This window comes from Protomyctophum parallelum (assembly GCF_964188405.1).
Source record: "Protomyctophum parallelum genome assembly, chromosome: 23".
NCBI lineage: Eukaryota > Metazoa > Chordata > Actinopteri > Myctophiformes > Myctophidae > Protomyctophum > Protomyctophum parallelum.
The window spans coordinates 18,056,837-18,084,208 of record NC_139715.1 but is presented as its reverse complement, the minus strand read 5'-3'; the positions used below and the strand labels follow the sequence as shown (position 1 = coordinate 18,084,208).

The 27,372-nt window shown below is 46.3% G+C and overlaps 1 protein-coding gene across 1 annotated transcript in view; it reads left to right on the top strand.

Moving 5' to 3' along the window:
- Nucleotides 1–27,372, top strand: part of LOC310853930 (partitioning defective 3 homolog B-like) — a gene marked incomplete at both ends in the record, with an annotated part of 195,089 nt that overhangs the window by 38,490 nt on the left and 129,227 nt on the right. Inside the window, 3 exons of the mRNA XM_083758404.1 lie at nucleotides 13,522–13,707; nucleotides 18,736–18,897; nucleotides 19,845–20,846. Coding sequence (XP_083614530.1) covers nucleotides 13,522–13,707; nucleotides 18,736–18,897; nucleotides 19,845–20,846 — 1,350 coding nt within the window. The remainder of the gene's footprint in view (nucleotides 1–13,521; nucleotides 13,708–18,735; nucleotides 18,898–19,844; nucleotides 20,847–27,372) is intronic.

Below are 27,372 nucleotides of genomic sequence, written 5' to 3'. Positions count from 1 at the left end.
GTCTGTCTGTCTGTCTGTCTGTCTGTCTGTCTGTCTGTCTGTCTGTCTGTCTGTCTGTCTGTCTGTCTGTCTGTCTGTCTGTCTGTCTGTCTGTCTGTCTGTCTGTCTGTCTGTCTGTCTGTCTGTCTGTCTGTCTGTCTGTCTGTCTGTCTGTCTGTCTGTCTGTCTGTCTGTCTGTCTGTCTGTCTGTCTGTCTGTCTGTCTGTCTGTCTGTCTGTCTGTCTGTCTGTCTGTCTGTCTGTCTGTCTGTCTGTCTGTCTGTCTGTCTGTCTGTCTGTCTGTCTGTCTGTCTGTCTGTCTGTCTGTCTGTCTGTCTGTCTGTCTGTCTGTCTGTCTGTCTGTCTGTCTGTCTGTCTGTCTGTCTGTCTGTCTGTCTGTCTGTCTGTCTGTCTGTCTGTCTGTCTGTCTGTCTGTCTGTCTGTCTGTCTGTCTGTCTGTCTGTCTGTCTGTCTGTCTGTCTGTCTGTCTGTTTACGGAGGAAGGAAAGTGTCATGCGCGCAAGAGAGAGAAAGCAAATGATCACAAAGACGTAATGATGATGGCGATGCATTAGGTTGCCTTCGCCATCTGCTTCTGTGTGTGTGTGTTTTATGAATATAAATTTCTTCTATTTTTAGAGGCTGTTGCATCTCACATGTGCCTGTGAAAAGCATCTTAAACGACATCCGTTAGACGCATAATATGTGCCGTTTATTACCGTAGTGTCTTCTGCATTCAGCGGTGCTACAATTTCAACTCTTGATTTTCACGTTCTGCTATTAATCCATTTTGACCTGAGATCATATTCTAAAAATGTCTTCTACATCCTGACAGTTTTCTGAAAAAGCTATGTTTCTATGTCAGTCGATCTTTCAAAAATAGCAGACCTACAAGCTCGTAGCGCTATGAGCTTGTAGATCTGTTATTTTTCAATAACTAAAGCAAACATAATGCTAACACCAAAAGGGGTTACCGCCCAAAATAGGTTAACACATTGTCTATTCATGACGGAATACTCAAACGGGATCAGGTTTTTTTTTCTTTTATTTCCATTGGCTTGGCCTTTCCTTCTTCAGTGATCCTAGACGGGGTTTGCGCATGCCCACTGCACGTTCACTTCTTGTATAGCGGCCGCCTGAGAAGCTGAATAACTCTAAATCTACGGAGCTCTCCATGTTTTGACAAAACGCCGATGTTCGGAGGTCTTTTCTGATTGTCGGGTGATCCCAATTTGGAACATTGGCGTTTTCCAGAGCAAGGATGGCCTCATTTTAGCTCACTAGCATTGACGGCATCTAAAATTGACGCCGGACGTTCATCAGACTAAAACCAAGTAGATCCGGGTCCGCAATCTGTCCGGGGCAGACAAGGTGTTGCAGTCTAAAGCTATACCGTTTCTCAATGTCAGGCATCCAAATGGACGTGTTTTGGCCTGTAACTCTGGAGACGTTGTGATGTAGGTTGGGGTATTTAATGCAAGTTTTCAAATGGGGGTCCTATGTGGCCTAATGCAGTGGTTCTCAACCTTCTCAGGCTGTGACCCCTAAAAAGAATCATACCCTATGATTGTATACTTTGCATGCATCACACTTTGTTTTCCTCTGTTCCGCAGATCAACATTGTGAAAATAGCAGTTCTGCAAGCTCACTGAGCTTTGACCTCTATTTTTAACCTCTATTTTAATATAACTGCATTCGGAATACAGACTAAATGCCGCAGCAGCGTATACTACAATTACAACTAATAAAGCATTAAGATTCGTCATACTGTAAGTCATGTCATGAACAGAGTCTGTTGTCAAGCGATACGATCGTCCATAAGTGCATAATAGAATCTAAAAGAGGAAGAGAAGCGACCGCTGGGTACGACACGTATACAGGACTATACATAGAACAATAACAGACGGATGGATAAATGGATTGATAGAAAATGGGAGCATGTCTTGCGTTTGCGTCTGTACAGTTAGTCGTAATGACTTCCTTTCCCCCCGAGAGTCACAGCTCTGCATTAGCGTCACGCAAGCCATGCAGGGACACAAAGGGCAAACTCGTAAATTCTGCAATGTAGAACTGTTCGTAAACAGTTGTACAGTAACAATGTAGAACTGTTCGTAAACAGTTGTACAGTAACAATGTAGAACTGTTCGTAAACAGTTGTACAGTAACAATGTAGAACTGTTCGTAAACAGTTGTACAGTTCTAAGTAAAAAGTCCGGAATTCAAAATGTATTGGCATCAAAATGTCCTTAACACTAGCACGTCTAAGCGGTCAGTCTGACCGATTTTGAGATTTTTAAGTGGATTTTCTTTGCCCAAGAATATTCGATTCAAATCAACTCTGTTTTTTTTTCTCATCTGAAACGTTTTGTAAATGTGATTTTAGGCATACTTATACCTAGTAGGTCTGGTCTTTTTCGCCCAAATGACCACTGTCACCCTTTCTCCCCCTGCAAGCAGTGAAGTTTCACACCTCCCGACAGCTGGAAACGGCATTGTTCAAGCTAATGAGTCATTTGCATTTCAACTGCCAATCCTGCATTCCATTTCCAACTAATTAAATCATATATGTTTGGCTGGTTAACTGGAATTTGTTTACTATGTTGAGATAATAGGAATAGGAATACAATGATTATTATCCATGATGAGGGATGTTATTGTCTCCACCAGGCCGAAAGCATGGGGAGAGAGTATGTTTTGCACTCCGTCCGTCCGTCCGTGTGTGTGTGTGTGTGTGTGTGTGTGTGTGTGTGTGTCCGTCCGTCCGTCCGTGAGCAGCTAATCTCGGCCACCGTTAACCCGGTTGATGCCAAATTTTGCACACACACTCCCTGGATGCCAACGATGAACCTCTGCCCCAAACTTTCCAGAACGGCCTGTTATAGCGCCACCAGGAGGCCGCTTTGTGCAAAACAAGTTTTTGCACAGTACACCTACAGATTTTGTCCAAACATCACGCAAATTGGTACACAGTCTCTCTAGAGCCATTCAACGAAACCGGTCTTTCACATTTATCAGACTCCATCCTGATTGGTTAAGATTGGCTTCCAAAGTTCACAGGAATGCTCACTTTCAAACAAAATGCTGCAAATCATGAACACATCGCGTGATTTCCGTGAAATTGTGCACCCACATTCCCACTATGCCGAGGACCAAATGCCACATGAACAATTTCAACTCAGCCTCAAGGTGGCGCTATAACTGGCCGAAAAGTGTTTTTACCTCTATCTGCACGGATCTGTGGATAACTTTGTATGCCAACTCCCTAGAGGCCAAGGAAAAACCTTTGCCTGGAATTTTTCACATCTGCTCTTTATAGCGCCACCAGGAGGCCGACATATGTAAAACACATTTTCTATTATTACTCCTTTTTATCCAAATTTCACGCAAATCGGTACACATGATCTCCATAGTCATGCCATGTCCTACATTCCTATCCTGGTGGAGACCTGTGCCCAGAAGGGCACTTTTTCTAGTTTAATGCTCAGTTAGACTCGACCGACATTTCCTTTCCATGGAGCTTGCCGATGCGATTCCAAATTAAAATGACAGTGTTTGAAATCATTCCAACCAGATAGACCTACCGAACCGCTAAATGTTTTGTCAGTCAAAAGATGACAGTTCTGTCCGTCCTTCATCTGTAAACTTTTCTGAAAGCGACGTGGAATTGATTTGCAATTTGCACGCACGCAAGGCTCTTTTTTTCTCTCTCTCCCTCTCTTCTGCTGCGGACCTCTCTGCTGGCACAATCAATCAAATATATATAAATTACATTGATCATAGGCAAGGCTTAGCCTTCCCAAAAAGTATGCTGGGTATATTTAATATATACATGGGTGCAGCATTATATAGAAGGCTAGTGTGTGTGTGTGTGTGTGTGTGTGTGTGTGTGTGTGTGTGTGTGTGTGTGTGTGTGTGTGTGTGTTGTCGCTGCCCCCTGGTGATCGCTGATCGGGTAGCGTAGCCTAATCAGCAGATTGGCTACTTGGTATGTCTGTAGTCCCTCGTCCTTCCAGTCGCTTTGGAGAAAACAGTAGCGCACGCTGGTTTGTTTTGGAAAACAGCAAAACGCAAAATGGATATAGCCTACCTACGCCCTACAGTCTTTTTCAAGGCAAAGATAAAGTAATTCAGAAGAAGAAGCTGTGGGCTGCCGGCACTCGACAGCACCAGTGCCCGCACGGTTCACAGTTCACACCACATTAGCGACACTGACACGTTCAGCGGAGTGGCTGCTGTGACTGCAAACCGCATAAAATATAACCTCTAAAACAACATTTAGTCTACATGTTGTGCGTAGCCTACATTTGTATACACATGAGGAATTAGTTGGAATGTACATTTAGAAGACAATGGCAAGCCGTCACCGGGTGCAGGCACTGCAGGGAGAGGTGTGAAGACGAGTGGGGGAGAGAGTGGCCAATCAAATCGCATGAAAAACACGGTCATCTTGACCTTTCATAGTCATATTAGTAGATGAGATGAGTTCAGACATGCTAGTGTTAAAGTGCCAAAAGTACCAAATGTAAAAATGCTAATTATACGGAAGGTCCCATTTAAACGTAAAGTATACAAATACCTCAGGATTGTACATAAGTACAGTACTTAATTTACGGAAAAACTAAAACTAAAAAGCAGGTGAGAAGTTTCTGCCCGACAGTGTGTGCATTTGATTTTGCATAATAGTATAATTTGATTTTTTTACTTCTTTTACTTCGCTGAAAATCAAGCAAAGATACAGTATAGAGTAAAGTCACCAGCATAGTGTCTTGAGGGACTCCGCTCAACCAAGCATATAGTGGTTAAAACAAACCCTGGGCTGTCCTGGCTCACCCCACAGAGCTTGAAGAGATGGAACATTATTTCAGCAGCATTAAGATGCTCAGCAGCCACGCGAGGTGTCTTCTCCCATTCAGCGCAAAAGAATGACTCTCAAAAGCTTTAGAATTTGCCCAATTATCAGCACACAAAGGCAGAATGGAACCGCCTAACACCCAACCCTCCCCCCCCTACTCCGGAGTGCTCTCCCGCTGCTAATTAAAAAGTGATAAGTTGTAATCTGATTGTTTTATTTCACGCCTTGTCGACATTTTGGCGTGCAGGCGGCGCTTCAGTTAGTGGGCTAGAGATCAGAGCGATGCCTTCTGGCGGGGGAACTATTGTTTTCTGGGGGTTAGGAGCGGGCAATTGTGTGTGTGTGTGTGTGTGTGTGTGTGTGTGTGTGTGTGTGTGTGTGTGTGTGTGTGTGTGTGTGTGTGTGTGTGTGTGTGTGTGTGTGTGTGTGTGTGTGTGTGTGTGTGTGTGTGTGTGTGTGTGCGCGCGTGTGCATTAGTGCACAATGCACATACATTCAAACCTTAGTGTGTCCTTGGCGTGTGTGCGTGTGTGTGTGTTTGCGTGCCAGAGTGCTGACTGTGCCAAGGACAGGATGCAAGGGGGTCACGGTGCACATGGTTGATCTGCGTCCAGCGAGCCTAAAGGCCGCACCGCAGGAAGTGAGGTCGACTGACAGGAGTCTGTCTGTCTGTCTGTCTGTCTGTCTGTCTGTCTGTCTGTCTGAACATTGTAATAATCTCAAGCGTTTGGATGGACTTGTATGTAAGTCACTGGTTCTCAAAGTGGGGTCCAGGGACCACCTGGGTTCCTTGAGGAGGTTCCAAATGGACACGTTGCTGAAAGTAGCCGATCTCAAAGTGAGACGCATGAGATAAAATGCCTTTTTTTTAGACGGAAAGTGACTGACTTTCATTTTGGGGGCGTGTGTTTATTGTGGTTTATTACGCGCGGAGAAGTTCATGCTCATTTCGTGCACACGCCCGGCGGCTCACTAGACCTGGATTGGGGTGAGCTTGGTGTCCCGCGTCCGTCATCATGAGCGGACATGGAGCACACCTGTCACTGATCCAGGCCACAACGCCTGCGTCACTCGCCTCGCCATCTGAGAGGACCTTTAGGTGTCTATTTTAAAAACCACTGACAAACTCCATCGGCCATCCCTCTCTCTCTCTCTCTCTCTCTCTCTCTCTCGTGAAAAGGTTGCCACTGCGAGGAGCGAGGCAGACATCGAGGCGGTTAATTGATTGCCAGGAGACCCCCCCCCCCCCCGCCACTCTAAGCCCCCCCTCCCCCCCACCGCTGTCGTCAGCAGAGAGCGCCGCGAGATCTCATCTTAATTGAATGTCGCCCTCGCGGTTAATCCTGCTGCCGCTTATTTATTTATTTATTAATTTATAAAAATCCTCTGGCCCACAAAAGGCTCTGTGTGTAATCTCTGTGAGTCAACCTCCCTCCCCGCAGGCATGCTGGCGCGCACACACACACACACACACACACACACACACACACGTGCGCGCAAGCTCGCACACACACAAACTAACAGAAAGAGTTATTTTGTCTCTTTCTTGGCTGTGGAAGAGGATAGGGATGTGTGGGGGTGTGGGTGGGAGTACGCAGAGATACCCCCTCTGGTTCCAGTCTGGCCGTGGGCATTAGGTGATGGGATTTTCTGGGGTACGTCTGCGCCCATCGATGTGTGTGTGTGTGGGCCAGCCCTTGGATACAATGGCTGTGCGTGTGCGTGCACACATGTGCGTGCGTGTCTGTGTGCATGCCTGCATACCATTCTCAGCGAGAAGTGCTCGTGTGGCGTCGTGTGTGTTAATGACCCTCGCCGGTTGCTATAGGCAATCGATAAACGGATCATTTTAGTCGTTATGTTATTCCCGTTATTTTTCCCCACACACCTGTGTGTGTTGTCACTGCCGTCGTCGTATCCTACTGACTCACCTGCCAGTTAGGAGCCCCCACCGGGAGGTCGTAGAGCCTCAGTCCTGACACTCCCTGCCCATAGGAGTACATGCAGTGACAAATATCACCCTCCCCGCCCGGCTTCCCTCCCCTCGGGAACACGGGCCAATCGTGTTCGTGTCGACGCCCGACGAAGCCGGTCGCACCGCGGTGGTGGAGTCGAACCCACAACCTGGGTGTTGGTGCTCAAGGACCACCAGAGAGCGCCTTCTAGTAGCCACGAGTAATATTTGACCACGAGTATCTCGATAGTTTGACTCAAGTACAGGCGTTTTGAGTACTTTTTTTTTTTTGTTATCAAATGTTTTTTATTTTAAGACAAAAATCACAAGACACGTTAACAACATGAAAGACTTAAAGCAAACAAAACACACATAAAACAACACACAAAAACAAAAACAAACAATCCCACCCACCCCTCCCCCCCCGAGACCAAAGATGTCACAAAATGTCATCACTTCAACCACTGTGCAATGAAAACAAAAAACAAATAATAATAATAACAATAATAATGATCAAACCATGCCCCCAACCAAATCTGCAATACCAGACCAAATCTCAACGTTTTCCTCTTTTGCACCATGCAATCTTGCTGTAGACATCTCTAGATAAATGATATCCAGAAAGGTCAAAGCCCACTGGCGAAATGACAATGTATGAGGCGGTTTCCAGTGCGAAGCAACCATCTTCTTTGCGGCCGTTACGCCAGCAAAGAAGACACGAATACGGGTGTTATTTAATGGCAACTGGGATACATCGTTCAATAAGAATAGAGATGGGGAGGGTGTGATGTTAACTTGTAGAATAGTCGAAAGGTTAGTAGCAACCAAATTCCAAAATGTGAGGACACTCGGACACTCCCACACCATATGAAAGAATGTACCTATGGTGTTTGAAGTGCAGAAAGTGCAGTTGTGATTATTTAAAATCCGCATAGCACACAATCTACGGGGGGTTAAGTACGTCCTATGAACAAAATTTAGATGAATTTGTTGATGATCAGGATTCCTAGAAGACAGGATAACATTAGACCACACTGTATCCCAACTCCAATCTGGATCTAGATTTGGTATGTCATTCCTCCATACAGTATCGACAGGCAAGGTCCCATAACTAGATTCTAATAAATAATCATACAATATGGAAACAAAACCTCTTGACCTAATACCACAGATAAGTCTATGCAAAGGGTGCATTGCAAGGGGGGTCTGCCATGGCACCCCATATGTCCTCATGGCAGTTCTCAATTGTAAATAGAAAAAAAAAGAGTTACCAGGCAAGTTAAAAATATCACATAAATTCTGGAAAGAACGTAAACCATTAGCATCAAATAAATCACCCAAAGTATGAATCCCCTTGGAACTCCATCTTGGAAAACGAATAGGACGATTGTCCAAAAGCAAACCATCATTGTTGAACACTGGGGAAAACGAATTCCATTTCAAATCAATCTTGCGCAATTTTTCAGCCGCTCTCCACACTGTTACTAAATGAGAAATGATTGGCCCAAAGCGAACTTTGCATTGATTATTCGTTATGTTTGAATAGATCAGATCTCTCAATTCAACAGGATGAACCAAACTCTCCTCAAGCTCTCGCCAACAAACCTTTATAGTTGAGTCGAAATATCTTAAAAGGGGGCGAAGAGTGAAAGCCCAATAATATAATTTGAAGTTAGGCAACGAGAGACCGCCATCAGCTCTGGTCCGCTGTAACAAGGAAAGTTTAAGACGTGGGCGTTTCCTATTCCACACAAATTTAGATATAGCAGAATGAATCTTAGTCCAATACTGTGCTGGCGGTGGCAGTGGGAGCATAGAACTCACAAAATTAACCCTAGGGAGGACATTCATCTTTATGATTGATACTCGAGCTCGAAGAGAGTTGGGCAATGACGACCATCTGTCTAAATCAAGACAAATTTTGTTCAAAGTGTCACTATAATTGTTTTTAACAGTAGCTTGAAGAGACGGGAACACATCTATGCCAAGATATTTAAATTTGTTCACTACTGGGATTATGGGAGGCAGAACAACAGATCGCATCTCCTCATTTAGCGGCAAAAGGGCTGACTTTGTCCAATTGATTTTGTAGCCTGAGATGGCACTGAACTGATCAAAAATCTTAAGAATGTGTGTAATTGACTGTGGAGCATTCTCAATAAACAGTAGGATGTCGTCCGCATATAAAGAAATACGATGTTGTGTGTTGTTAACTGAGATAGTTTTGAGTACTTTTTGTTGTCCTAATGTCTCCCCAGCAGGAAGTGGTGGAGTGACAGGCCAATCATTTGTAATTCCACCCAGGTGCTCGGGCGACAGACGGGTACATACAGGGGTGACAGACGGGTACATACAGACAGACGGGTACATACAGACAGACGGGTACATACAGACAGACGGGTACATACAGACAGACGGGTACATACAGACAGACGGGTACATACAGACAGACGGGTACATACAGACAGACGGGTACATACAGACAGACGGGTACATACAGACAGACGGGTACATACAGACAGACGGGTACATACAGACAGACGGGTACATACAGGGGTGACAGACGGGTACATACAGACAGACGGGTACATACAGACAGACGGGTACATACAGACAGACGGGTACATACAGACAGACGGGTACATACAGACAGACGGGTACATACAGGGGTGACAGACGGGTACATACAGGTGGTGCTCGGTGACATCATGAATCCTCCTAGACCTTAGAGACTCTCCTATTGGACCATAGAGTCCACGACGGATTCTACTTTCTGGAGATAATCATCACCACGTCTCGTATGCACGTAATAGAACTTCAGTCCTGACACTCGGTTTGGGATTAACAATTCATGGCGGCACCATATTTGCATTCCGTTTGGCGGTGTGACCGTGACTGTGTTACTATACGGATTCACCTGCAGGAGCATGACCCACAATCTGAGCTCTGACTAGCCTGATTATCAGACTGTAGCTTTCTTGAAGCTTCAGTCTGACATTGTCTCCTGTCTGAGCGATTTCAAGGGGGAGGGGATTAGAATTTCCCTCAACCAATAGCCATTGTTGTTGTTTTTTCCCTCCTTCCTCATGTGTTTTGCGCTGTGTGATGACGCTGAAAACGGGCCTCGGCGCTGATTGGTTGTTCGTTAGACCCACCCCCACCACCGATTCTCATTGGATAATACATTTTTGTACCGGAGAAATGATAGGTTCACAGCACAACACCAGACCAAGAGATGCAGTCCACTCAGAGAGTGGGCGGGGTCTTTGGGCTGGATCCAGGCTAAGGTCTGACTGCATTGGTTGCAGTTGGTGCTGGGAAATAGTACTCCCGTCTTTTTACATGAGTAAGTCAAAATCTGGAATTGAAAATGTACTAAAAGTGCAAAAGCATTGGCATCGAAAGGTACTCATTTAGCAGAATATCCCGTGTTCAAATGTTTGGTCTTAGTCTCTAGTCGACTATATCAACATATTTAGTCTTAGTCAACAAAATGAACAGTGTTGCTGCACGACACGTCTAGAAGAAAGGAAGGGATCGCTCATTGTTCGTGCGTGCGTGCGTGCGTGCGTGCGTGCGTGCGTGCGTGCGTGCGTGCGTGCGTGCTTGCGTATGTGTGTGTGCGTGCTTCGCCTGATGTAAGACGCTGGCAATGTTCTCCCACACACTGTGGCGGCTGCCTGTGACTGGCACATGCCCGCTGAGATGATATATGCCATCAAGTATTTAAAGATATGCCCTTTTGACAGGTTCTGTATGAGGCGGTATGAGGCGGTATGAGATTGGACAAAGCGGAGAGGGACAGGATAGGTCACTCCTGTTGTCATCTGTATTGAACAATATGCCTGATTTATGCTTTGTCGCGTAGCTTGACGGGCACTGGAAATAGCCCATCTACAAGCTCACAATGCGTCGCGTTCATTGTGAGCTTGTAGATCGGCTATTTCCAGTGCGCGACACAGTGGGGCGACTAAGTACAAATCGAGCATTATAGACGGTGTGTAATCTGTTACAGTGTCAGCTAGCATGGTTCTGTTAGCAACATTGCCCTGGGCGAGAACCCCTTTTGGTGTTGGCATTATGTTATGCTTTAGCTATTGAAAAATAGCAGATCTACAAGCTCATAGCGCGCCACTCGGTGGTGCGCTATGAGCTTGTATCTCTGCTCTTTTTGAAAAATCAAAGAACCACTGACACAGAAACATATAGCTTTTTCAGAAAACTGTCAGGATGTAGAAGACAAACTCGCCCACTGACAGGGCGTCGAGGTGTGTATACGTGCCTTGAGGGGGGGGGTCAAGGTGTGTATACGTGCCTTGAGGGGGGGTCTCTCGTTTCTTTTTGCCCCCGGACGCCTGCAGGCGGCTCCCCCGTCATATTGTACTTTCACTCTCGTCACCACCTCCTCAGCCCTCCTCCGCCCCCCTCCCTCCTCCCCTTCCGTTTTCATTTTCATCAGAGCTACACCGTCCAGACAGACAGACAGACAGACAGACGTCTGACAGACAGATAGACAGACAGACAGACAAACAGACAGACAGACAGACAGACGTCTGACAGACAGATAGACAGACAGGGGGGGGCGGGGATATTGTTACGAGAAAAAAATAAAGTGAGGGGGGAGAGCGAACGAGAAATTGACGGAAGACGAAGGGGAGAGCGAGAGATGATGAGGAGAGAGGTGGGAAATGGAAAGACGGCGGCGAGATTGAGAGATTACAACGGAGAAGAAAGGACAGAGCGGGAGAGAGACGGAGAGAGGGACGATTTGAATTAAAGAGTAGCAGGTGTACCTCAGGGATGGGCTATTACATTTAAATGCTTCATCTGTACGTCTGCTGCCAAAATATCTCTCTCTCTCTCTCTCTCTCTCTCTCTCTCTCTCCCAACCACCCCCCGCCCCCCCTCCATTGTGGTCCGTGGCGGGGTGGCGGCTGGGTGCAGCGCGTTATGAAAAGGTTATTGCGTTTCCTTTACAATTGCCACGTCCGCGCCTCCCCGTGCCCTTCCTCTCCAAATGGAATAACCTCTGCCATCATTCCCCACTTCTCTATCCACATTACCCATCTGTCTCTCTCTCTCAATACAATACGATACAATACAATACGCACCTGCTCTCCTTGTCTGTCTGTCTGTCTGTCTGTCTGTCTGTCTGTCTGTCTGTCTGTCTGTCTGTCTGTCTGTCTGTCTGTCTGTCTGTCTGTCTGTCTGTCTGTCTGTCTGTCTGTCTGTCTGTCTGTCTGTCTGATGCTTTATTGAGAGCATCTTACAATAAGCAAGCTAAACGCATACATAGAATGCATAGAGACAGTGCGGTGCCTCAGTACACTACACTAGCGTCACAGTTAAACCAAGAACCCATAGCGTCAGTCTAAACAATACATGCTACTAATATATACTCTGCTGCACATTGAAACTGTAGGATACCAGGTACGCACTTGAACTGGCATCCGATGCTTCTGTTTGAATGGCATCCTATCGTATCTTAATTGCATTCTTGACCACCATACAAATAAAAATATAAAACAAGCCTAAGTTGGCATGTCTGTGTGGTAGCCATTATTATATCTTGGTCAATCGCTTCAGCATCAGTGGAGGCAGAAGGTGGCAGGAAGGGGGTACAGGTGTGTGTGTGTCTCTCCTGCTGTCAGCCTCTCTCCTCCTCACTCATCTTTATCGTTTATCATCTTTATTTTTATCTTCATCCACCTGTTTTCACCCCTCTTTCTCACACACACACACACGCCTCTCATTTATTTTTCCAGCATTCAGTGTTGCTTGCATTGTGTGCATGCCGCACGCATGTGTGTGTGGGTGTGCATGCATTTATGTCAGAGAGTGCAATGAATGTGGGTTATAGCATAGAAATTATATTAGAATCTGGAAAACGTTTGGAAAGAGCACTATATTTGTTCCTCCACATTGTGTTTGACAACCCCATACTTTCCAACCCAATGTTGGGTCATTACCACAACCAGGGCAAGTCCATGTTGACATTGTTTCAGCTGAGCTATGCGTACTAGTAATGCAGATGACGGGCATTCGAGCGACAGTTGCTAATTTGCTAATAGAGATATGTACACTCTAGCTATCTAGCTATATATCTCATGTTGTGTTTATAGCTATCTAGCTATATATCTCGTGTTGTGTTTATAGCTATCTAGCTATATATCTCGTGTTGTGTTTATAGCTATCTAGCTATATATCTCATGTTGTGTTTATAGCTATCTAGCTATATATCTCGTGTTGTGTTTATAGCTATCTAGCTATATATCTCGTGTTGTGTTTATAGCTATCTAGCTACATATCTCTTGTTGTGTTTATAGCTATCTAGCTATATATCTCATGTTGTGTTTATAGCTATCTAGCTATATATCTTGTGTTGTGTTTATAGCTATCTAGCTATATATCTCATGTTGTGTTTATAGCTATCTACATCTAGCTATATATCTCGTGTTGTGTTTATAGCAGACTCGATCCTCACTCAAATGTGCACTTGCAGTTTGGGCAACTCCAAAGCAAACTCCACATTTTATTTAACTGCCATAGTGTCAACCCCTTACCCCTGTGTCGGATCGATGGTTAGACTGGCATATTCACCGATACCGATAGACAAATAAGGGCCTATCCGATACTTTTCCCCGATACCGATACAGTATCGGGACATCTCTAGTTATTACTATACTTTCTTTTTCATGGCCATTCTCTCTCCCCTGCCCCTCTGTCTCCTCGCGCAGAAGGAGGACGGCGCCGTGAACGTGGTCCTGGAGGACGGCAGGGAGCAGCTCACGTACGAGATCCCACTGAACGACACGGGCTCGGCGGGCCTGGGCCTCAGCCTGAAGGGTAACAAGTCCCGGGAGACGGGCGAGGACCTGGGCATCTTCATCAAGTCCATCATACACGGAGGAGCCGCCCACAAGGTAAGCCCTCATCTACTGTACATTAGTCCATTTTGACCTGAGATCAGGTCACCAAGTCAGTCCACAGAACTGTAGACGGGAAACAACATGGACGAAGTGCTCTCTCTCTCTCTCTCTCTCTCTCTCTCTCTCTCAGGGCATCCTTCACCTCAGCTCGCCCACATCCCAACAAGACCCATCCCAACCCACTTAAAGGACCTACTCTTTTAATACTTCCTCTCGTCTTACCCCTCCTCTTTCTTCATCACTCTCTCCCCATCCTTCCTCCTCTGCCTACCTCGTTCCCCCAGCTGCGGCTTCCTGCTGACCTTTGACCCCTTTCCTCTGCCTCCTCATTGGCCCCCCGCTGACCTTGGCGCTTTAGCGCGGCGGACATCTTATCTATATTGCTCGGTGCCTTCGTCAAGTGCTTCTCGGCTCTCTCTCTCTCTCTCTCTCTCTCTCTCTCTCCTGCCAGCGAGTGATCTCGACAACGCTCTCTTAAACGACAAAGCGGGTGGAATGAGAGAGAGAGAGAGAGTGCGTTTGCGTGCACCGTGTAGATAACGGCCTGTGGCTAGACGGGAGGCCGTCCCCGAAGCCCCTCCCTCCCCCTCTTGCGGCGTCATCTGCGGGCGCGGGATAGTGGTCGAAACGAACGCCACGTCTGCCTTTGCCTTTCTCTCTTCCTTTTCTCAGACTCTCTCTCTCTCTCTCTCTCTCTCTCTCTCATCTGGGTCCTCAAACGCTCGCCACAGAACAAGACGTGTGAAGTGGAGAGATAGAGGGAGAAGAGGGACACGGCAGTGGAAATGAGAATATAATCCAATGAGAGAGAGAGGGAGAGAGAGAGCGCCACGGCCATTTTACCAGCAGAATGTTCTGTCGGGGGACGCGAGAGAGAGACTTATAGAGACTCAAGAATATTGAGGACGAGAACAGAAGACGTGCAAGGTTGTGCTTCAGAAGAAAGTTGAGTGGAAACACTCGCACTTGAGAGGGAGAGAGAGAGAGAGAGAAAGAGAGAGAGAGAGAATCCCCTACTGTCTCCAACCCAAATCCTGATGCATGCAAATGTAAATCGGTTAAGGGGCGTTAATGAGACCACACAGCGGCAGGCTCAGGGCAGGGGAGGAGACGCACGTGTCCCCTAAGTCTGACTGACGCACGCACACACACACACACACACACACACACACACACACACCCACGGAGGGAGGGGCTGAGCGAGGACTCATGCGGGGACCTAACCTATTTTCCATTTAATAGTTTTGGTTTGGCTGATGTCAGGACCTCGTTCTCCCTCTAACATGGTTTCAGATGCTCTCTCTCTCTCTGCAGCGTCTGCATTGCAGGGGGAACGCCGCATGGAAAGATACCACGATGGATGCCCGGGGGGGAAAAACAAAAAACACGTCGAGGCCGATTCGAGCAGAGGATCACAGATCTGCAAGCTCACGACGCATCGCATGTCATTTCACCGGAAGCTGCATTGAAAGACAAAATGTTGCAAAGCTGCACGGAAAGGCACATCCAAATGCCCCGATGCGAACGGCGAGGATATCCGACCAACGAGTCCATGATGCTTTGCGGATGTGACACGTTGTGAGCTTGTGGATCTGCTATTCTCTGCCGCTGTCGGCCGCACAATGCCACCGCGCGACAAAGCATGACTTAGGCTTTAGCTGCATCGAAAGACACACGTTGGCTACATGGGAAGACTGACATTTAGGTTAAGTGAGTGTGTGTGTGTGTGCTTGTGTGTGTGTGTGTGTGTGTGTGTGACAGAGTGTAATATATCTGTGCTGTAGGTCAGCTCAGAAGGGGCTGAGTTAATGAGCCAGGGTCAGAGGTCAACGCTGACCGTAATGAACTGGACTGATCGTGGCGCCACACACTGTGACGTGACCTTTAGTGTGTGTGTGTGTGTGTGTGAGGGAGAGTGTATAAAGGAAAGGAAATATGGCTTCTACAATAAATTGTATTCCCGCAGATTTCTCTCTCTCTCTCTCTCTCTCTCTCTCTCTCTCTCTCCAGCATTGTGTGGTCAGAGTCTAAAAGAGGCTGCTCTCTAAAAACACTTAGAAGTGATTTAACGTTGTCCATTCATGCTCCCTCCATTAGTGGCTATGTATTCATGCACACAATACTATATCTCTCTCGCCTTCGAAACATAACCACAGACTCTCTCTCTCTCTCTCTCTCCATTACTGGCATGGCTCCAGATATCTCTCGCCCTCGGTGAACTCAGTTCTCCGGACGCGTTGCGGTTTCAGCCGAGGCGGGCCGTTGTTGCTGCTGTTTGTCGCCACGTGTTTATGGTTTCTCGATTAGCCTCGTTAACCCATTCTGGGGCGGGAACCCCTGTTGGTGTTCTAAGCATCATGTTACACTTTAGCTATTGAAAAGTAGCAGATCTACAAGCTACGAGCTTGTAAGTCTGCTATTTTTTTTTACAAAAAGTGAAATGTGGCACAAATCTTTGAATATACGCATATTATTTCAGAGCGAACGTTTTGAACTCAAATCTTCTGGGAGGTCACTGGAACAACATATTTTCAGATGGGGGGGGGGGGGGGGTCGGCGGCCCATTACATATAACTTTTGGGGTCCTTGACATGAAATATTGAGAACCACTGACATAGAAGCGTTGGGTTTTTCAGAAAACTGCCAGGATTTTAGAAGACATTTGTAGAATCGTTCCCAGGTCTAAATGGGTTAATGGCATGTGCTGCGATGACGGACTGTGGACGCCGCCTCCGATGGGCAGTAAACATAATTGAGTTAACTGCACATGCGAGGAAGCCTGCGGTCTTACTGTACGCTATACAGTAAGACTGATGAAAGCCAAGTTGAAGTGGCGTTTATGCAACAAGGTGGATGTCGGCTCTCCATTAACCCTACAGATTGCAGTCTGTCACATTTCTCGTCTTCAGTATGTCTTCTTATAGCTGTGGTTTTCAACGTTTTTTGCATATCAAAGGGCCATTATTTATTCTGCGTTTGAGCCACGGATCACCATTTGATGAAGGGAACCCCTTTTGGTGTTAGCATTATGTTATGCTTTAGCTATTGAAAAATAGCAGATCTACAAGCTCATACGAGCTTGTAGGTCTGCTATTTTTGAAAAATCGAAGAACGACTGACATAGAGACATAGCTTTTTCAGAAAACTGTCAGGATGTAGAAGACATTTTTGGAATCTGATCTCAGGTCAAAATGGGTTATGGTGGTTGCCCACCGGCCGCGTTTTTCGGAAAACCGATGGAGAAGCGCCGCTTAAAAATCCGAATCTGCGCTCGGTGTGTGGGCACCTTTAGCCTATAGATTTAACTTGTGTGCTAGGTAGCTATAGAACAACAGGAAAACGATCACTCTAATTGTGTAGTAAATAGTAATGCAGATGTTTAACAATAAAGCAAAGCTCTGTCACTTCAAGGAAGTCATTCTGCGGCCACAGCCTCTTATATTGCAGTATGGCACGGTGAGATAATAGTCTCTTGTTGGATAAGTGAAGAGAGGGAGCTGTTAACCGTAACGCTTAATGACAGGACACTGAGCACAGTTGGATAATACAAGTGCAGTCGACAGCTACAACTAGCTCCCATAAACTCAGACATTAGCTCAAGCAAACAGTTTGCCCAAAAAACAATTAGCTGCCCCTCCCGGCGGCCATGAGATCTGGACTTACTTCTGTATTTATTTTCAGAGCACCCCGGGGCCTTTGCCTTTTAGTTTACACATCATCACATTATGACAATATGCCAAAATATATGTATATTTAATCTGCAAGAGACCCGTGCACAGACTAGCCCAGCACGCACACGCACACACACACACACACACACACACACACACACACACACACACACACACACACACACACACACACTGGCGTTAGCTGAGAGCGGTCTTAAAAAACTATTAGCGTGCTGTTATTTCCTCTGGCAGGAATTTGTCATTAACGGTTTTGTCTTTCGTTCTCCATCTTCACGTTGCGTTTGGAACGGTGCGAAGGTGTTTTTGTGCGTGAGCCGCCGTGTCTCCTCGCGGCCTGACTATAGGGACGGTCGCACGGACAGAGGTCGTCCAATATTCTAAATAAAATCCATGGCATTAAAATCATTGCAAATATGAAGTTGTAGACACGACTACGTCTGGGTTTTCTGAGGACGTTCTCCCATACCTCAGGGCCTTTTTTATACTAAGTTCCACTGACGTGCCCAGTCCACAACTCCTCCTACACATTTTTACAATATATATATGGTATCGCATCTCGTGACATCATATGGATGTGACATCTCGTGACCTCATGGAGAACCTTAGATCTCCATATAATGGTTGTCAAGTCCATCATATTCTGTCAGTCTGACATCATCAAGACACCCTATATACTGTATGGCCATGAGGTGAGGCCCGGTCTGATGGCTCTTCTCAACCCCTGGTAGCAGCTTCCCTGTCAATGTTTGGACGTCGTTCACCTCAACGATCACGGTCAACCCAGAAGTAACGCATGCAGGCATGTCAACTTAAAGCATGGTATAACAAAAAAAGAATGGGCCCCCGGGACAGAGAGAATGGGTGGATTACTACAAAGTAGTGGCAAAGGTTGTCGACATTCAACAGGACAACGTCATATACAAGGTGTGCCCCTTACGGTTACGGGCCTGTAACTCTTCATCATCATTTTTCGACTGCGATCGACCGAGATCATGGATTTCACAATGCCACGATCGGACTTCCCGGTCCTTCATTGCCACCCCCAGACCCTGCATACTGATGCATGCGTCCCTAGTGATGACATCGGGGAACGACAGTTTTCTACCTCTGGTCTGCTTTGAGGCAGGACTCCAGAGAAGTGACTCTTGAGTGTGTCCACGGGTCTGGTGGTCGTTGAAATTAAATCGTGTGAGAACCACTCGTCCAGGACATTTCCGAAATCAGGATTGGGCGTCGGACCAGGTCAATCTCTCCGCTAATGCTCTTGTCTCTCTTTTCTTTTCCTCCCCCTCTGCATGTACCCGTCTCTCTCTCCGTCCCGTCCCGTCAGGACGGGCGCCTGCGCGTCAACGACCAGCTGACGGCGGTGAACGGCGAGGCGCTGCTGGGGCGCTCCAACCACGCCGCCATGGAGACGTTGCGGCGCTCCATGTCGTCGGAGGGCAACGCCCGCGGCACCATCCAGCTGATGCTGCTGCGCTCGGGAACACAGGTCCGTGACCAGATGCCCCCCCCCCCCTATTGCGTGGGACAGTCCCTCATTTCCAAGACCTTTCAGGTGTCCCACAGATTGAGACGCTGTGCCACATTGTGACTGGCAGGCATCTGTGTTCATATTAACTAACTAATAGTTGGTCCCCTAATTGTTGGCTTTTTGTTGTAAAGCTTAAAGTTAAAATAACAGTCAGTGTTTACTGACCGCATGCATAGCAATCCAGAACTAATCATATAAGAGAATAAACGAGTATTCTCGCTGATGGCAGTTTGACTGAACGGTTTGATTTGAATTGATGAGTATTTTCGCCAACGGCAATGAAAGTTTTAACCATCTGCATTCATTTTCACTCCGAGCGGCGAAAGCGGAGGTCCAAAGTGGTCCTCCCTCCATTTTAGTGGATGGGAGGAAGAATCTTAAAACATGAATAACTATTGATCTGAAACAATGCTTCCCATTCTAAACAAAGATTGTGTTTTTGACGGCCCATCGTGGTCCCGTTGCTTGTCGCGTTAGAAGTAATCATACTTCCCATTGTTGTCGATTGAAATAGGCTCTGAAGCTGCAAATCGCTGGGCGCCCTGACGTAATGGTTCCAAATACCCCCGGGCGCTCGGGTGTTAATTACATACAACGTACATGCAATACAAGAAGTCTACACAATTTAAGAAGAAGTGTTATTTTGATCAATATTTGCCTGTCATCTCTCCTATGTTACCAACATCAATACAGCAAGGAATTGTGTAAATCGTATCGACCAGTAACACAATATTCTTTAGTTCTAGGTCTGAGAGGACTAAATCTCATCAAATGTTAGTCTGTGGCTCAAATGCCTTGACATGAAAAAGGGTTGAAAAGCACTGAATTAAAGAACCTGGTTCTCAGGTCAGAACGGGTTAAAGGGTGGTTGTTTTATCATCTCCTATGGTGTGGTCTCTCCTCAGCCGGGCCCCGCCCCCGTGGCCTCTCCAGAACCAACCGAGTCGTCGTCCTCCTACCAGCCCAGCCTCCATGGGGCGCCGCCGCCCCCGGCCGACACCGCCCAGGTACGAACGGACGACGACGGACCGCTCCCCCAGCCTCCTCTTCCGCGCCGCTCGTCCTCGCTGCTCCCCACGCTGCGACGGAGGGCCTCGGAGCCCCTCCCGCAGCCACGGGGTGGCGCCCGGCACGCACGGGGCACCTACCACGGCTCGAACCGTCCGGGGGACCCGAAGCTCCCGGGGGATTCGAACCGTCCAGGGAACCGCCCGGGGGATTCGCACCGCCCGGGGGATTCGAACCGCCCGGGAGAGAGGCTACGCAGCGGCGCCCGCCGCGCCCGTAGCACCCGTGCCGAGGTCCACCGCGGGATAGAAGAAGGGTACAGGCGGGGTAGGGAAGGGGACGGACAGGCCGACATGTCCCATAGTCTGACGCTGGGCGACATGCGTTTAAACTGCGATGCCGGGACCCCGAACGGGGCGAGGCGCCACACTCGCAGCCGGACGCTGGACAACGTGCGCGCCGGCGGCGACGCTCCGCTGGACAATGCGCACCTGCATCGCAGGCTCCCGCGAGACCGCGCCGTTCAGAGTCCCAGTTACGCCGATAACATCCGGGCGATGGCGGGGCAGATGTACGGCGATGCGCATGTGCATAGAAATACACACGTGCACGCGGACACTCGCACACATGCAGACATGCACAGCAGGATACCCACGCGCAGCCACCACGCCAATAGAAACATGCACGTGTACGCAGACACGCTATTGCTCAGCAGGATACCCACACGCAGCCAGCAAGCCAATAGAAACGTGCACGTGTACGCGGACACGCGCACGTACGCCGACACGCACTCGCTCAGCAGGATACCCGCGCGCAGCCACACCAATAGAAACACAGACGCGTACGCAGACACGGACACATGCACATACGCTCAAACGCATAACTTCGCTCACAATCAGGCACTGACCAGGTGCCACCGCCTCAGGTTCTCAGACGGACTCTAGCGCTACGAACGGGACGGCGTGCAAGTTTCATGTCCCGATTACTGTGGCCAAAATTAATTGCGATTGACGACAATTATATACCGGCAATCAAAATAATGTTAAAACCTTTAAAATTGCACTTTTGTTAACCACTTGAACCCCCAATATCCATTATTCTGGGATGGAACATTAGCCAAAAAATAGCAGAGATCGGCTATTTTCGGACAAAGACATTTGGTGTAGACTGAAAACAAACAAACAAAAAGAAAATGGTCCAAGTACTGAGCCAACTCAGGTCCAGTGTATGTCGGACTATTTCACCACAAATGTAAAGATTATTGTCCCTTCCCTATTTGACAGTCTGTCGGTTTGTATTCGAGTGCACGCTTGCGTAAGAGCAACACGTGCACGCGGCTCAACTAATATATGTAAACACCATGAAGACTGATTCATACGTATTTGCGCGCCAGTGTTCGGACGGTATTCAAGCATTGTGAGCTTGTTGATCGGCCGTTTTCCCTTTAGAATTATTGTATCTGTTGAAGCATTTCTTAAGAGTACCTGAAACCTTCTGTTGTTTTTTTTCCCTTTGGCAGAAACGCTAACTAACCTTTTAGCACATAATGTTGACATTAGCCACAGTAGCTCTTCAAATCTTCACCGTTGTACCTGTCCCAATTGATATCTGTTCGTGTTTTCCTTTTCAACCCACTAAAGTTAGTTTGAGCTTTTGCACACATTCACATTCACCTCTTGTACTGTATGTATTTTCTTATCACTTTCTTATCACTTTTTTTCCCGGTGAGAACATGCACTGTACAACAACTTCATAGATCTTTCTTCTCCTCTTCTGTATTTCCCAATGGACGTTGTTTTGCCTTGCTTCTAATCTTCCCTTTATTGTCGTTTCTTATTTAACCCATTCTGAACGGGCACCCATTTTGGTGTCAGCATCATGTTATGCTTTAGCTATTGAAAAATAGCAGATCTACAAGCTCATATCGCGCCACCGAGTGGCGCGATACGAGCTTGTAGGTCTGCTATTTTTGAAAAATCGAAGAAATTTTAGAATCTGATCTCAGGTCAGAATGGGTTAATAATGAAACTGTCAGGATGTAATAGACATTTTTAGAATCTGATCTCAGGTCAGAATGGGTTAATGTTTTGAAGCCTTGCTTGTACTGGGGTTCTCTCTGTGCTGTCCTCTTCCTGAATAAAGTCACATACTGCCAACACTTTCCTCGCATGCCATGTCTCTGCTCTGGTGTGTTGACTGGATGCCATGCCATGTCTCTGCTCTGGTGTGTTGACTGGATGCCATGCCATGTCTCTGCTCTGGTGTGTTGACTGGACTTTCAATGGCTGTCTTGCTTTTCCCCTCCTGTTTAAATAATATGTATGTTAATCTCACCTTCTCTCTCTCTCTCGGCTGGCCTCCGTTTAATTCCTTCTTTCACTCTATTTTTCAATACACACACACACACGCACACAGAATGCAGGTAATACATATTTCATATGGGGATGATAAACGCTGCTAGGCCAGCTACCCTCCACTTTAATTTATATTCTGTTGCGAGGGGAGGGGGGAGGTCGCCTGCCAATATGAACAGATCCGCAGATCCAACAGTTAGCTTTTCGATTATGTTCTTTTTGACAAGTGATATCGTCAAACTACGGGCTATAGTTGTGATTAAAGGTGTATATTTTGGGCGTTTTTTTAACTATTTTATTTAAAACAAAAGCGTGTGCGCGCACGCATTTCAGATGACCGAAAAATGTGACTAAAACCCAAATCAAAATTTGCTGTCAAAAATCAATACTGGTCGTCATGATTGGATCGGGTCCCCCCCCCCGTCTCTCGATCTCAGAGCAGAAACCATGTTTTGCCAGGATAACTTTATATTTTTAGACCTTAGTTACTAGTGTCGCTCAATGAATTGACACACTTTCCCCGGCTGTTGTGTCACACGTTTTTGAAGAGTTACATAAGCACCGACTATTCACTATTCATGAATGTACCATCATGCGACATGCAGGCAGCTATGTAGGTCATATAGGAATGCATTTCATATCATGGTTAATGTGGGCACACAGACTGATTTATTCCTGGAATGTGCTATTGTGGTACCTCAATTATACACTTAGTGTAGTTGCATATGATGTAGCTTACTATATGGCTGCATTATATATGCACACCCATACAGTAGAATACATACATCAAATAAATACAGTATATTTTGGGTGGAAACATTTTTATGTAGCCTAAAAAAAACATAACTTTTCGGTAAATGGGGGGAAAAATAAAGTCTGTTTCTGTGGTTCCAATGTGTTTTATTATTTAATAGTATCAGATATAGAGCACCAAAGTCTGATTTAGGTCGCTGTTTTTCCCCCGTTCTAAATTTGCATCGAATTTCTTTTAATATTGTGTCAAATAAGAACTCTGTTCCAAAAATAAACAAATTATCCCGGGAGGTTTGACTCGTAAACGGTACCTCCCTGACAATATCGCTGAGACAGTTTGTTTATTTTTGGACCAGAATACTTATATGAGACAATTCTAGGATGTCCCAATGTTATTCTCCATAGAGAGCGCACGCACACGCACACACCCATGTATTTAAAAAAAGGTATTGTTATCTTCCGGTTAAACCGTTGAGATTCCCTGAAAGGGGACCCCAATGAAGACGTCAAGTGTGCGGGGACAGATTGTGACAGCGGACATCTGTGTGCTGTCTGCCATTAGACCCTGACCACATGAGACCGTGACGGACCCTTTCAGACCGACGCACGCCATTGTTCTTATCCGTGTTCAATCCGACGCTGTGTGTGTGTGTGTGTGTGTGTGTGTGTGTGTGTGTGTGTGTGTGTGTGTGTGTGTGTGTGTGTGTGTGTGTGTGTGTGTGTGTGTGTGTGTGTGTGTGTGTGTGTGTGTGTGTGTGTGTGTGTGTGTGTGTGTGTGTGTGTGTGTGTGTGTGTGCATTACATATCAGTCGTCCGTGCCTGTGGCTAAACGCTATGAAAGGCAGGCCTATCTCTCTCGGTGTGTCACAGACCTAAACAGCATATCATCTCATTGTGATGTGCACCGTGGGGTCCCCATCATGAAAGAGAGCCCCCCGCCGTCCCCCTCTAACACCTTTCACCCCTTTCTCCTCATCTCTCTCTCTCTGTTCACTGACCCCCGCCCCGCCCCACCCTAGCCAGAGCCCATCTATTGTATGCTCCCCATGGTGAAAGAAATTACTCCGATTTTCTAGTTCAGTAAAAGTAGCAAAAAACTATATATAAAATTGCTCCGTTATACATTTTACTTGGCTAAGAAGAATACAAACATTTTATTCATTTTTTTGTCGAGCTTAGCTGACTCACCCGTGGCTCCCGACAAGCGTGGCGGGTTAAGACTCACCCGTACGTGGCTTGGCTGTGAGGTTAGGGTGTCGGACTAATGCCTGTCGGACCAAACATATGAACCTATAGCATCAGTCTAAAGTAAACGATACACTATCTGAATAACAATGTGTACTAATGGATACCAGGGAAACACTGAGACTGGCATCTGATCTGTCTACACATTCTGCATATTGGAACTATTATGGCAGGTAAACAATGGACCTAGCATCTGCTTAACGAATTAAATGACCAAAATTATATTATTATGGCCCAACAAACCTAAGAAAACGGAACGTGAGAACGAGCGACCAAGATGTGTCTGTCATAGTTGCCAGATCGTGCTCAGTTGCTGGCCTCAATCAAGAAATTCGAGAGAAAGTGAATGTGCTTTCTGCCAGAGACCCCCCCCCCCCCCCCCCCCCACACACACACACACCCCATCCAATCTCTTCCTTCAGATACCCTATTGTACGTAGACCCCTCCTGTGTCCTCCATGGATTTTTGTGTGTGTGTGTGTGTGTGTGTGTGTGTGTGTGTGTGTGTGTGTGTGTGTGTGTGTGTGTGTGTGTGTGTGTGTGTGTGTGTGTGTGTGTGTGTGTGTGTGTGTGTGTGTGTGTGTGAGAGCCCCCAGGCGTGTGTCACTCAGTAGGGACAGACCGAGGTTGTCACCATCTGACACAGAGCTGTCACTAAAGTAACATGTAAATATACAGTATTACATGCACACACACACACACACACACTCAAATTTCTATACCTGATTGACATTTTTTGATTTGGATGTTTTTATTAATGCCATTTCTAATCACTTTTGCCTCTTTTTGTTAAACCTAACCCGAAAGCCGGAAATAACCGTCGCGACGGGACGAGATGTGAGCTTGTAGATCGGCTATTTTTGGTGACCGACACGGACACACAACCAAGTATAGATCTAGCTATAACTAACTCTAACTCCTAAATTGAACTAAATGCCCAAACCTAACCTGAATCTATTTCTAAGACGCTTAAAAAGCTCTTTTAACCATAAAGCAGACATTTTTGTCCTCACAATGTCTATTTCCCAATTACACATGCACGCACGGCACACACATACATACACACACACACTCACACGGTCAGGTTGACAGACAGCTAGGATGTTTGTGATCGTGACAAAGATCTAAGGCAGCTGCTAATGACACCCTGGGGACGCTCACAGCTCTCACACGCATGTACACACACACACGCACACACACACACACCTTAAATCAGACTTTGCGAGTCCTTTCATTGCTGTTTTTTCAGGATAACTAATTAGTTATCGTGTGTGTCTGATTTAAGGTGTGCGTTTGTGTGTGTGCGCGAGTGCGTGTGCGTGTGTGTGTGTGTGTGTGTGTGTGTGTGTGTGTGCGTGCGTGCACACGCGCGTGTGTCAGCTGTACTTCCAATCACGTTGACCAAACAAAGACTTTCATCTCTTCATGCTTCAATCAGCCTCCCCATCTGGGTGGTGGTGTGTGTGTGTGTAGCTTGTAGATCAGCTATTTAAAATCTCTGTTTATGGGCTCCCTGGCACAAACATGTTTTCAAATGGGTGTCCCAAATGGATAGACAGACAAACATGGATGAACACTGTGTGAAAATGAATGAGCATTTAGCAAAAAAATTGCCGATCTGTGTTCCCAAAGTGGGAACCTCAGACTTAAACCTATCCAGCTAAATGAATAGTTTGTACACTCTCTAACGTTTCAGTCTATTCGACTTCCATCAGGCTATCTTTTTGAACGAGGATGAGAGGGACCATCTTCTGTAGGCTGTCTAACCCAGGATCTGTAAAGGTCCATTTGGAACCCATGAGGTTCCAAATGGACCCCACTTTGAGATCCACTCGTTTAGAATTGTCTTCAATTCGGTCTTTCGTTGTAGCTCATAGCGGAATAGGAAAACCTTTGATGCTGTTTGAAGCCATACGCCTTTTTCCTGACACCAGTCATCAAAGGAAAGGAAACTGTGTTTGCTTGATTTCCACCACACCCATCTCAGTTTTGTTGCTCAGTTGTTAAATATACAGTATATTATATATATTAAAAGATTTGTGCCAATTTTCAAGTTTCTTTTCCCCTAAGAAAATAGCAGATCTACAAGCTCATAGTGCTGCACGAAGTGACACACTATGAACTTGTATATCTGCTATTTTTAGTTAAAGTAGTTAAAATACAGCTATGGGTTAAGACTCGATGGAGAACCTTACTTGACCCACAGTACATTTAGCAGCATCCCGTCTTCTGTTTTTTTTCTTAGCCCTTAGAGTGGCAGAACTGCACAATAACATTAGACTTGGCACTTGGCATATGTCTGGTGGTATGCAGTGGTGGAGAAGGACCACCATTTGATGACATTTAGCCTCTCAGACCCAAAACCAAAGAATATTTTGTCGTCGATCAAAATAACAATTCTTCTACATTCTCTTAATTGTGTAGACTTCTTGTAAATGAAGTAATGCAGATGTTTAGCAATAATGTAACTCTTCAGAGTTAAAGGTCTATAAGGGTCCATTTAGTTACCAACTCTCCATCATTTAGCTGGGGACCACCTGGAAACCCCCTCAAGGACCACTGGTGGTCCCTGGACCGCTGGTTGAAAACCACTCACTTAAGTAAAAGTATCAATAATGTAGTCTGCGTAGCGGTGGTTGGGAACCTTTGTTCCAGACGCCCGGGCAGCAAAAGCCTGATCACGAGGCAAGTTTTCTAAACAATCTGTGTCTGAGGAACTAAGGCTACACACAAGCTTATTAGGGACAAGTCAAGCATATCCGACATGCAACTGTCCATGCATGGCTTTAAATGGGATCAAAAAGGCCTTGAAATCGCTACTAATATATGGTTATTATTACACGGCCTCGTGCGATTTGATCAGTCATGCCAGATTGCTAGATTTCTGTTGAAGCTATACACGATTTAGTTCAATTCACTCCGGTATGGAGATCAACACGCAGAAATGCAAAGCTTGCATTTAGGAGTAGTGTGAAGAAAAAACAATCGATCAATCAATCAAATCCTTCATCGACTCTGCATCTGATCTGATTCCCAGCTAGAGCATCATCACCTTGGATCCTTAACACAGATT